Genomic DNA, 12,820 nt, shown 5'->3' on the forward strand with positions numbered 1-12,820 from the left:
GCACATTGCAGAAATTTGAAAAAATAAACAATGAAATGTCTCCTGCTTGCCGCACATGTATTTTCCCTCCCGTGGTTTAGGTTGGCAGGTTCTCATCTATAAAAAGAAAAAGTTTAGAAGAATAAAAGCAACCAAAAAGGATACATTTGCCAGCTTAAAACTCTTTAGCCCACCTCACCCATCAACTTTCCAATTCAAGGCTAAGATGTGAACAAATGTTCCAACCAATATTCATGAAAGATTTAATAATTATGTTGCTTATGAAAGTTTAAACAGCTGTTTAAGTTAGTAAAAAGGCTCCCACCCAGGCAGAATAACCTGCTGTACTCACTAGAAAGGTTTTTACAAATCATCAGACTCCATATTCAGATGGAAGGCAAAGACATTTGCTGCCCAGCCTTGAACTATTCAATTATGCATGGAATGAATTTGTCCACCAGGTCAATCACTTTGTTTACTCCTTCAACAAGGGTCTTGACAGCATCAACATTAAAGCCGTTTCCAAAGGCACTGCTAATCTTTTCAATTATTTATTTTTAAAAACACATATACATGAAAATAGGCTGGGCCTTGTCCTCTATGTAATTTTACTGTGTAACTGTATGAAAACAAGGTTCATTGTCATATGCATCTAGAAACTGTAGAAAATCATAACATATTTCCTAAAAGAAAGAATTATATTAACTCTGTGGGTCTTCATATAGATTGTTTCCTCTGCTTGGGATATGCGCCCCCTACACCACCCCATTTTGTAGCCATTAGCATGGCTGACTCTGTCTACAGAATTGTAGGCAGAAACTGAATCTTTTTTTAAAATAAGTTTCTTATTGTGAAAATACTGAAAATACAGAGGGGTTATAATCACATGAGCAAGATAATGAGTACATTTCTTATCAAGCATTGTTGCCTCCTCCTTTGTTTCTCCCCTACCATCCCTTTCCTTCCATCTCCACAACTACACTCCCCCCAACCCCCGCCTAAATTGTAAAGTTTGTTTTTTGACATATAGTGTCTTGTACATCTCATTGTTGCAATGGGTCCACCTGTATTCCTATTTAAAAAATTTGTTTTTTCCCTTCCACTCCCCAAATTATACCACCATCAAATGCAGTGAAAACAGGGGTTATACCATGGGGGAGGGACAGACAAAGTAACAAAAAATCACATGGTACCTTATAAATACATTAGACACAATAGCAAGAAAGAAAAAACCACTTGTTTCTTTATCCTGGGGTTCATTTCACTTATCTTCAACTTATCTGACCTTTTCTGCTTGTCTCAGACATATACTAGTTATTGAAAATAAGGGAAACCATGGGGCCTATGTTTCTTTGCACCTGGCTACTTCACTTAATATAATTTTTCCAAGTCTTTCCATTTCCTAACAAATGGGGTAATGTCATTCTTTCTGAGGGAGGCATAGAATTCCATTGTGCATATATACCACATTTTCTTGATCCATTCATCTACTGAGGGGCATCTGAGTTAGTTCCATATCTTAGCTATGGTAAATAATGCTGCAATAAACATAGTTGTGCTGGTAGCTTTAATATGGTCTTGTTTGTGATCATTCGGGTAAATGCCCAAAAGTGGGATTACTGGGTCATAGGGGACCGCTATGTGGAGTCTTTTGAGAAACCTCCATACTACTTTCCAAAGTGGTTGAACAAGTTTACACTCCCACCAACAATGCAGTAGGGTTCCCTTCTGTCCACATCCCCTCCAGCATCTGTTGTTATTAAAGTTCTTGATTATAGCCATTCTAACTGGGGTGAGGTGGTATTTCAATGTTGTTTTGATTTGCAAGAAACTGAATCTTTTCTTGGCTAGGATGGCAATTCTAAAATGAGCCCCCATGATCCACTGGAGGTATTTGTTTAATGGTCTGCCTACCATGCAACCCCAAGTTCTGCGAGTACAATTTGACCTACCCAGTTCACCTAGTCATCTAGTCTGTGTCTTCCCTTTTTGTATTATTTTCCTATATGCAAATTTTAACTCATCCTGCTAATTTTATGTCTTGGGTATTCTCTAACTCCTCCTCTTTTCTAACACTACTTTAACTACTTCAGCTCAAGACCTACCAACTCCAGGATGAGATTTTCATTCTTGTCTAAATCAAATAGATACAATGGCCTAAATAAGATGTTTCCTATAACCCTTCAGTGACTCTCTGTAGTCTACAGGACAGAACCTTAGCCTTCCACATGGCTGCCAGGCCCACTGTGGTCTGCTCCCCTGAGATGACCTTTCTGTTTCTCAACTCCTTGCTTTTGCATGAAGGCTAATGTTTATATTCAGAAAGGCGACCCACCAACAAAATGTAAGAGGGGAGACTTGAATTCTACAGACTAAACACAGAGCTACACTTCCCGCAGAATGCTATTGCTATAACTCTAGTGCTTGCTCTATACCAGACACTTGGTAACTGTATGTTGAATCTATGAGTATTTTGAAGAGCAGAGTATAAAAACACAAATACAACCTACCTGTGGATCTCATGCTTCTATCTTACTTTTTTCTCAGGAGATCTTTCATTTTAAGATGTTCTATAAAGGGTGCTGTGGTGCACCCTTATAAATGTCAGCTATTGGGAAAGATGGATTAGGAGGATTATGGTTTGAGGACAGTTTGGGCGTGGTGAAATATAGCTGTGATCTCAGCTCCTGGGAGAAACAGATAGGAGAAGTGCAGCCTGAACTCTGTTAAGAACAAAAACATTCAAGACCCTCTCTGAAAAATAACTAAAACAAAAGGCTGGAGATACCACTCAAGTAAGTAGAGTCTCTGCCTAGCAAGTATAAGGCACTGAGTTCAAATTCTAGCACCTCCACCTCCCAAAAAATTAAAGTCTCAAGAAATGTCACAAAGGACTGATTAACTTTTCATATAAAAGAGTTCTAACTACATTTGAACATAAAATTTAAAAATAATGTCCCAAAGGCTGTGAAGTAAATTTCCACTTCATCACCAGTTTTAGGAAGGGCTCCCACTCCATCCTATATGATCTTATGATGCACATAGTCTATTATCCATTGAGTGTTACATTTATTCTCAAGGATTTTTTTAAAATAGTGGGACTTTAGAGCTGTCATTGGCCTCTGGTTTCTCTAGACAACGTTCTTAAATTCTATAGATGAAAGATTAAGTGACCCAAAATCAATCAGCTTGTTTACAGCAGAAATTAGACCAGAAAAAGTCCAATAATAACCTACCCTGTCTTTGTTCTAATATCAATCAATAACTATCGATCTGAGGTGATTTTTTTCCCCACAGAAGACATTTGGCAATGTCTGGATACACTTTTGATGGGCCAAGACTGCAGAATATAGGGGTTGGAATTGAGCTGGGATCCATGCTGATGTGTCAAGGCCAGGGATAATGCTAAGCATTCAACAATGGCCATGATAGCTCCTCACAACTAAGAATTATGTAAAGAGTCAACAGTGACAATATTGAGAAATCTTGTACCACAGTGTTAAAAGATAAAGGAAAAAAACAGGTGAAGGAGGGTAGACAAGTGAAAGGGGGAATGAAGTCATAAAGCTCAATGCATAGGTACAAAATTAAGAAAATAGAGGGAAGGTGTAGGATTGGAAACAATGGGGGATAACCAAGAAAGGAGTACCGCTGATCAAGATGCATTATATTCATAACTGTTTTGTTGAATAGCAATTTTTAGTACAACTACTTAAAGATAATGTCTTTTTTTTAAGTGTTCAGTTAGCAAACTGAAATTGCCAACTGGATGCAGTTGGCTCATACCTGTAATCCCAGCTACTTGGATGGATAAGATCAGTAGAATCAAGATCTAGTCAACCTGGTCATATTTGAGAGACCCCCCCCCCACAACCAATAGCAGGGCACAGTGGTGTGTGACTGTCCTCTGAGCTGTATGAGAGGCTAAGAATGAGATGATGATGGTTCTAGATCAGACCTAGCAAAACAGTTCATCTCAGTGGAATATGCAAAAACCTTTAACATGATTAATCATCAGGGAAAATGGCCAAAAATGCCTACAGCTATCATTTTAATGTTTCCCATCATTCTGTGCAGCACTGTGTTATATTTGAAATAACACCAGCATTCAAAACCAAATCAGTTCTTTGAATCAAGGAAAATAACTGTTATAAGGAAAAGTCACGTATTAAAAATATTCCCTCATCCAGGCTCCATCAAAGTGAGTTTGAATACTCACCTGCTCCCTACCCCCCAAAAAAATCTAAAACACGTTTCTTTTTCATAAAATCCCCACAGAGGAATTCTTGAATGTATTAACATTTTAAAAATATTGCATTTCCTAAGCAAATCTCAGAATAAGACCTAGGAAATCACTGAGGATCAAAAGACAGGGGCTACCCCCAAGAGTCAACATTAGTGAATCTCTACTGGTGAAAGAGGTTCTCTGACAGGTATAGCCAGATCTGTTTATCTTCTGGTCAGTTCAATTTGTACAACTCTCCCTGCATTATCTCTTCACTTATTTATTTGTTAGAGCAGAAAGTTATGGAAGCCTCACAAATGAAACCTGGAAAGGACTGAGGCTAATATCGGAGCAGGCTCCATCCTGAATGGAGCTGCTAACAGTAGATACCCACGAGGTAGCCTCCTCCAAGCAAACAGTTCTCTCACGAGTACTTTTCCTCAGTTTTCCCATCAGGATAAGCTATTATGGGTAGGTAAGATGTGATCATTGAACAAGTTAACTTGGACGAAAGGAACACACCTTAACTATTTTTTGTAGCTTCTTATGAATCTGCTATTTCAAAATAAAATATATTTTTCTTTAAAAAATGACGTTAAATGGTGGATCTATTCTGGCTTTTTATTATACAGATGAACCTGAGGACCTACTTGCTGAAAGAAAACATGGGGAAAGGGACATCATAAAGGGTAACTATTCATCAGATCCTCCTCCAACACGGACAAGGCATCAAAAGAGCGGTAGCTCAAGTGCCTCCCCACTGGCTGAAGGAAGATGACAGAAAGAAGGGCCAGATGAAGCTGCCAGTAGGTGCTCTAAGGAGACGGCAGGGGCCAGTATACATGAGACCTCTTTGTGCCTAGGTCAGATATAGAGGAAGAAAAAGCATCAGAGAAAGGCGCAGTTTCTCCTGTGTAAAGACGTGCTAAGTGACACAGCCAAAGTGATATTCCTCAGATTTACACACTCTTCAGCTAAAGTGTGTCTGGGAATAATGGAATCACTACAGGGAAAGGAGGTAGGAGTCAGCACCCTGCTCATGTGCAACCATCATGCATTTGGTGTGTCACCGTGGACAAGGAACTCTTGGGCTCAGTGTCCTCGCCTGAAAGGCATAAGACTGAGACTAGGATTTTGACATTAGTCTGGTCTGCATAGCACATTTGGGGCCAGCCTGAGTTATGTACAGAAATTCTGCCCCCCAAAAACAACAAATAGATGACTAGCTAAATAGAATAAAAGCTGTTCATGGATGGCAACAAGTTTCCTGCCAATTTCAAACACACAAAACAGCTCATTAATAATAAATGGAGCCTGACATCATAGTGCTATTGTTGTGTCTTGACTATCAGCTGAGATGTCAGAAAGCTCACATTTTACTCTCTCCGAATCATGCCGAGCCATGGATGATCCATGGTGCTACAGTTTGGGTCTTAAAATGTCTCCCAAAGGACCATGTGGTAAGGGCTCTGTCTCCCCTCAAGATGATACTATTGGGCGATGATGGAACCTTTGGAAGAGCCTGTGGTCACTCTCAGCATGCCCTTGAAAAGGTCTGTGGGATGCTAAGCTTCTTCCTTTGCTACCTGGCAACAAGGTATACAGCTTGTTCTGCCATTGGCTCCTCACCTTTGCCATTCAGCACGCCCAGTCGAAGCCCAGGCAGTGGGTCTGCCCATTCAGAACCTCCAAAATAAACACTTTATAAATTATCTGTGTATTTCATTACATTGATGGAAAACTTCTAACATGCCCAGTTTCCAATATTTAGAATCATAACTTCTCCATGTTATCTGACTCCCTGATGCCTACTGAGAAGAGAAAAAGGAAAGCAAGAAGAAATAAAGTGGCAGCTCCCAGGATGCTTGCAAACCTTGGTAGGAATAAAATTGTAACACTGGAATAAAGTTGGGACGAGGGGAGAGTTAATCAGAGAGGCTTAATGGAAGAGGTAGCATTTATTAGAGATCAGATGGACAGCTCATTAATGTGCCTAATACCTAACTTAATACCTGAATGTGATGCACACATGTTATTTGCCTCCCCAATCTGTTCAACCTCTGAGGCTCTAAGCCTGAGATAGGGCAGATTCCTCTAAAATATAGCCACATAGACTTACTGCACTATATTCATTTATATTAAATGTGATGGCTTCTTTGTGGGGAACTCTTGTTCTTCTGCCTTCAACATCTTGGTAACAAGGTATTTATAAGTGCCTCAGGGCAGAAACCAGGGTACTTAAAATTCTGTAGTTACCAAGCCAGTAATTCTTTTTTTTTTTTTTTTGGTGGGTCATGGGCTTGAACTCTGGGCTAGACACTGTCCCTCAGCTCTTCAGCTCAAAAGAACTTACCACTTTAGCCACAGTGCCACGTCTAGTTTTCTGGTGGTTTACTGGAGATAAGAGTCTCATGGACTTTCCTGCCTGGGCTGGTTTTGAACTGTGATCCTTAAATCTCAGCCTCCTGAGTAACTATGATTATAGGTATGAGCCACCAGTACCCAGCTATAAGCCAGTAATTCTACCCGTAGGTGTTTACCTAAGGTAAAAGATAGTGTAATAACTGGGACAAGAATGTTCACAGAGCTCTATTTATTATAGTCAAAACCAGAAACCATCAAGTGTGCACCAACTGTGGAACTGAGCTATCCATACAATGAAATAGTATTCAGGGATATAAAGGAAGAAACAAGGTGATAGGACATGGATAAATCTCAAAAGCACTGAGTTAAGTGACAAAAGGGAAAGACTGAAGATTCTATGAGTCCACTTATATATGAAGTTCTAGAAGAGATTAAACCATAGGTCCAGACAGCATGTCAGTGGCTGTTAGTGGGAAGATGAGAAGAGGAAAAGATGACTAGCAAAGGGGCCCAAGAGAAATGTGGGGTAATAGAAACATTATGATGAATGCAGCAATGGATGCAACTTTCAAAGCTTTCTGAACTACACAGATTTGGAAATTTACTTTATGAAAATGTTACCTCAACAAAACAATATTTTTGGGTGTCATTCTTGGAGCTTGAACTCAGGGCCGGAGCACTGTCCCTAAGTTTCTTATTTGAGCCACATCATTGCTTCCAGCTTTTTCTGAGTAGTTATTAGACATAAGAATCTCAACATCAAATACAGTGAAAGCATGGGTATACCGTCGGGGAGGGACATACAAAGCAACATAGAAATCATCTTATAAATATGTTAGAAACAATTGCACGAAAGGAAAAAAGAACAAAAAATATTTGAATACTTATCTTGGGGTTCATTCCACTAACATCAACTTATCTGACCTTTTCTGCTTGACTCAGACATATACTAGTTATTGCAAATAAGGGAAACCATGGGACCTATGTTTCTTTGGGCCTGGCTTACTTCACTTAATATAATTTTTTCCAAGTCTTTCCATTTCACTGTATTTGATGTTGGTATAATTTGTGGAGGGGAAGGGATAAAACAAACCATTTAACTAGGGATACAGGTGGACTCATTGCAACAATGAGATGTACAAGTCATTATGTTGAAAAAAGAACTTTACAACTTTGGTGGGGGGGGGGAAGGACTGAATGGGGGGAGGGAGGGAGTATGGGAAGGGATGGGAAGGGGAAACAGAGGAGGCAACAATGCTTGATAAGAAATGTACTCGATATCTTGCCCATGTAATTGTAACTCCTCTGTACGGTATTCTCACAATAAAAAATAAAAATAAAAAAGGGTATGAGGTTTGGACACTGCCAAAAATTTTTAAAGAATTTTCACATTGTTTTAAATGACTTTTTAAAGATTCTTTAACTTAAAAAATTAAAAAATCTGGTATTTTAAAATGCAAAAAAAAAAAAAAGAATCTCATGGGTTTTCCTAACCATGCTGGCTTCCAACCATGATCTTCAGATCTCAGCCTCCTAAGTAGCTAGGATTACAGGTATGAGCCACCAGCACTGGCTATAAGACTACATTTAAAAAATGGAGCTGTGGCTCAGGTGGCAGAGCACTAGCCTTGAACACAAAAGCTCAGTGACCGCACTCAGGTCTTGAGTTCAAGCCTTAGAACAGGTGCTAAATATTAAAATAAATAAATAACAAGAACAAATTAGGACAGGGTTGGAACAGGTTCTAGCTGTCCCAGAGGGAGGATTTTGGCTTGCAGGGTGCCAGCAGAGCCAGTACTACCTGAGCCCTTTGGCTCTTGAGAACCTAGAATCAGTCTGCTTGCCCAGACAACTGACAACACATAGTCCTGTGTGTTCACTGAATAACCTGAGACAGCAAAGCTTTGATTCAGGAAACAGCAGGAATTGGTGGCTTCAAGGAGCTTCAGCTCTTGACTGTTCTATTGTTACCACTTCTCAAAGGAGTAAAAGAAAATGGGCTTATTTTTTCTCAACATTTTAAATCATAGTTTGTGCATGGTGATCTGATTCCTGTGGCCTGCCAGGATCTTGCTTTTTGGATCACCTCATGGCTATAAGCCTATGGTTGATTATGCCTGAGTCCTGGAAGCAGATGACTGGAAAGAAAAAACCCTGAACTCAAAAACAAATCTATCAAATCCCAGAAGGGCTGCTTCAAGACCTGTGCAAAACACTTGTTCCTACATCACCAAATGTACCACTGCCCATGGGTTCCTTCATCCACCAACTACCATCAAAACACAAATCTGAAAGTTCTGAATAATTTAAGTTGTACTTTTAGAATGCCAATTAAATACTGACAATGAAGACTCCTAACAGAACACTTACCACAAAAAGTCTTGTGTGTTTGCAAGTTGAAGTTATATGGAATCAACACAGACTCAGGGAGTGCATGTGAGGTGCCAAGCACTGATAGGCTAATTGTGTGCATGTTCACACACCTAGTCCTCTGTTAGTGACTCACACCTTCACATGTGTGAGTTACACAGCCCATTCTTTGAGTAAGTCCTCAATAGCTTAGAGAGTCAGTGACTAGATTAGGTTATAATACTTGGCTAGTTTAGAGATTGTATCTATCCCCCAAGACTATCTTAAGCACATGTGCACATGTACACACACACACACACACACACACACACACACACACAGAGTCTAGATGCTACATGTAAGTTGCGGATTATGTTGCAACCATTCTATGAGCAAGTCCCTTTCTAGGTGTGAAAACCTGGACAAGCGAGTTTTTCTCTTAGTTTCTTTGTCCATACAAATGAAGAAAATAGATCCTATACCACTGAGCTTTGAAAGGATTAAATAATGTAATTCAAACTAATGAGCACAAGAGTTAGCTATTAGTATAATCTCAGCCAAGCTGGTTTCAAATATAAGAAACTTATACAACCTTCAACTGTTCAGAGTTTGAGTGTCCACAGCATGGATGTCACTCTCTTTTCAATTAGACCTTCCTTTTTCGATGCAGTAAACGGTTTACTTTCATTTTTATGGCTTGAACTCAGAGCTTTGCCCTTTCCCTTTTACTGGCTGCTGGCAGTCTACCACATGAACCATACCTCCATTTCCAGCTTCTTGTGGATTAGTCTGCCTCGGTTGTCGTTGAACCATGATTCTCAGATCTCAGCCTGTGTAGAAGCTAGGATTACAGACATGACCCACTAGCACCCAGCTGGTAAAACTTTAGCAAATCTATGAGGAACATCTCCAAAAGATTCCCGTTCTTTCTTTCCCACGCTTGACCAGAATGTCCCATTCCTAGACAGCCCGTCCCCTCCTTCACTCACCTGGTCTGGGTACTTGTCCCCAGTGATCTCTGCTACAGTATTGAATGAAACCGTATCTGGGTAGGTCTTTGCTCCCATCTTCAGCTGAATGACAATTGTTTTTCCATAGGAAGCCAATCTTGTTAACATTTCGGCGTCTTCCACTGTGATACAGGCGGTGGGGATCTTGGGCACGTCGTCCTGGTATTCTTGATTCCCTGTGTGAGGACTTAGGAAGAGAAGCCACCAGGTTACCTTGAATGTGAAAATGGATCCAAAGCCCCTGTATAGTGATATTTGACTTTAAATGATCTTTGCATAATGGGCAGTATCCACCTGCTTTTTTTCATTGAAAAATTACTTTTAAGTTCAACTCAATAATGATCTGATTTTTCCAATAGTTTGGATGATTGTTTAGAGTTGAAGATGGTCATAAACTCTGAGGAACACTAATAGTGACAAAGACCAAGAGGTGAACTCATGAGTCCAGGGGACGGGGTCCTCTGAAGTCTATCAGGGAACAAGCTAGAAGATCTACATTGCGCTCTGGTAGACTTTCTTCCAGAAGCTCCTGGAAGAAAACTGACCTAGACATTGTCAGTTCTCTTGTCACTCACTGGTACTGGGTCTTTCTTTTATCTATCCCAAACAGAGGTCCAAATATACAGCTTATATCAATGGTAGCACATGGTGCAGTAAATGATAGAACAATGTCTGGGGAGATATTTGAATTCTTATGAAGAAAATGCTCAATAAAATCATGTTTCAGTTTAACAATACAAAATAAATCTAAAAGAGGCATGGTACCCATGCTGGTCAAACTTGTGGCTAACTTCTGTTGTTGTTGTTGTTGTTTTTTACCTTACTAGAAACATGTATAATTGAAGCTTCTATAAAGATATATTGAGTCAATCTCTGGATCTTCTAGTGAAGTTTACTGAAACTATTTTTCTGGGCTGGAGATGTGGCTAGATGGTAGAGTGTGTGCCTAGTGAGTACCAGGTACCCAGTTCAAACCTTAGGACCATCAAAGAATAATTTTCTAATCATTCATTATTCAATATGAAAATTGTCACTCACTCATTCAACACTCAGAATGTCCCTTTGCTTAGTCCTGGGTTACAGATCCTGACCCTCCTTGAGCACATCCCTTCTAAAACCACAAATAAGCAGTGTCAGCCTCTATGTGAATAACATAACTTATTAGTCTATTTTCATGTTGCTTTGGTTTGGACATGAACTATCCCTGACAGGCCTTCATCTCCAGCTGGTCATACTCTTTTGTGTTTTTGAGGTGGGGCCAAGCTGGAAGAAGTAGGTCACTTGCTTAGATCTGCAGTGGCCCCTTCCTGTCTCTCTTTCCTGGCCATTACCAGGTGTACATGAATAGATACTTCCTCATTGTCATGTCTGCCTCACCAATGCCCTGTGGTCTCTAAAACCATGATCCAAAACAGGTCCTTCCTCCTTTAAGTTTTCTGTGTCGAGTATTTTGTCACAACAATGACATATTAACACAGTCATTTTCTGTCAAGATAAAAAATTAAATCCTCCCCTATAGAAATATTTTTTCCTATTTCCATATCTAATCAATCATGAGACATTTCAGTTTTACAGATGATGGCTTGGTATATCTGCCATAGCAGTGACTCCAATGTCCACATGTATGGGCTCAATGGTCCAGTTTTATCTACAACTACATTCTTGGTGTGATGGTATTGTTTTGACCATATTTAAGGAGACATTTTATTTCGTGAAAGTGCATAGAAGAATGGTTTAGAACAGAGGCTACCTGGATTCAAATCCATGCTATGCCATTTGTTACTAATTGCTTTGCACAAGTTACTAACATCTTTGTTTCAAGAGTTTCTTTTAAGCTGGGAGCCAGTAGTTTAAGTCTGTGATTCTGGCTATTCAGGAGGGCAAGATCTGAGTAATACAGTTTGAAGTCAGCTTAGGCAGGAAAGTCTGTGAGATTCTGATCTCCAGTTAATCACCAAGAAGCTGGAAGTAGATCTGTGGCTCAGTGGTAGAGTACTAGTCTTGAGCAAAAAAGTAAAGGAACAGTACCTACGCTTTGAGTTCAAGTCCTAGTACAAACATAGAAAAAGGCTTATTTATTTTTATTTTTATTTTTGTTGGCCATGGAGCTTGAACTCTGGGCCTGGATGCTGTCCCTCAGCTATTCAGCTTAAGGGGAGTGCTTTACCACTTGAGCTACAACGCCACTTCTGGTTTTCTAGTGGTTTATTGGAGATAGAAGTCTCACGGTCTTTCCTGCCTGGGCTGGCTTTGAACCACGATCCCCAGATCTCAGCCTCCTGAGTAGCTAGGATTACAGGCGTGAGCCACCAGTGCCCGGCAGAAAAAGGTTTATTTTATATAGGCAAGTAAGTAATCATAATTGTACTTATTTTATAGGGTGATTTCTTTCAGATTGAATTAATTTCTATGAGTAAAATCTTTATTGATGCTAAGTACTTATTTGCTTAACTTCACTATTACATTTCAGAGACTATATAATCTCACATCATTAATACCATCTTAGTTTATCCATCATCCACCATTTATTAGATGTTGGATATAAATTTTTATTATTCCTAAAAGCAGAGGCAAAATGACTTATAAACTCAGAACTCAGAATACAGAGACCTGAAGTCTGAATCTTTGCTGCAGGTTAGTATGATCTACTCTCACTCCTGGTTCAGGCTATCGAAGTCACATAACCTAAGTTGAATCCTGACTCCAGCATTCTCTACCTGCCTACCATCCATGTAACATACATACATCCTCATCTGCAAAGCAGGGATAACACTAGCATTAGCTTCATAATGTCACTAAAGCATGAAGACACTGTTTGGCACACAGTAACTTACTTGGTAAATATTAGCTGTTGTTATTCTTTCAGTGCTAACTTTTCCCACTGAGCTGGTGA

At 39.7% G+C, this 12,820-nt stretch overlaps 1 protein-coding gene across 1 annotated transcript in view; it reads right to left on the minus strand.

Moving 5' to 3' along the window:
* Positions 1–404: 404 nt before the first annotated feature.
* Positions 405–12,820, minus strand: part of Cpq (carboxypeptidase Q) — a 110,484-nt gene continuing 98,068 nt past the window's right edge. The window contains exons 6-7 of the mRNA XM_042672907.1: positions 9,907–10,114; positions 405–518 (exon numbers count right to left, since the gene is read on the minus strand). Of these exons, the coding sequence (XP_042528841.1) occupies positions 405–518; positions 9,907–10,114 (322 nt within the window). The remainder of the gene's footprint in view (positions 519–9,906; positions 10,115–12,820) is intronic.

This window comes from Dipodomys spectabilis, unplaced genomic scaffold (genome assembly GCF_019054845.1).
Source record: "Dipodomys spectabilis isolate Male_0828 unplaced genomic scaffold, ASM1905484v1 ptg000783l, whole genome shotgun sequence".
Lineage (NCBI taxonomy): Eukaryota > Metazoa > Chordata > Mammalia > Rodentia > Heteromyidae > Dipodomys > Dipodomys spectabilis.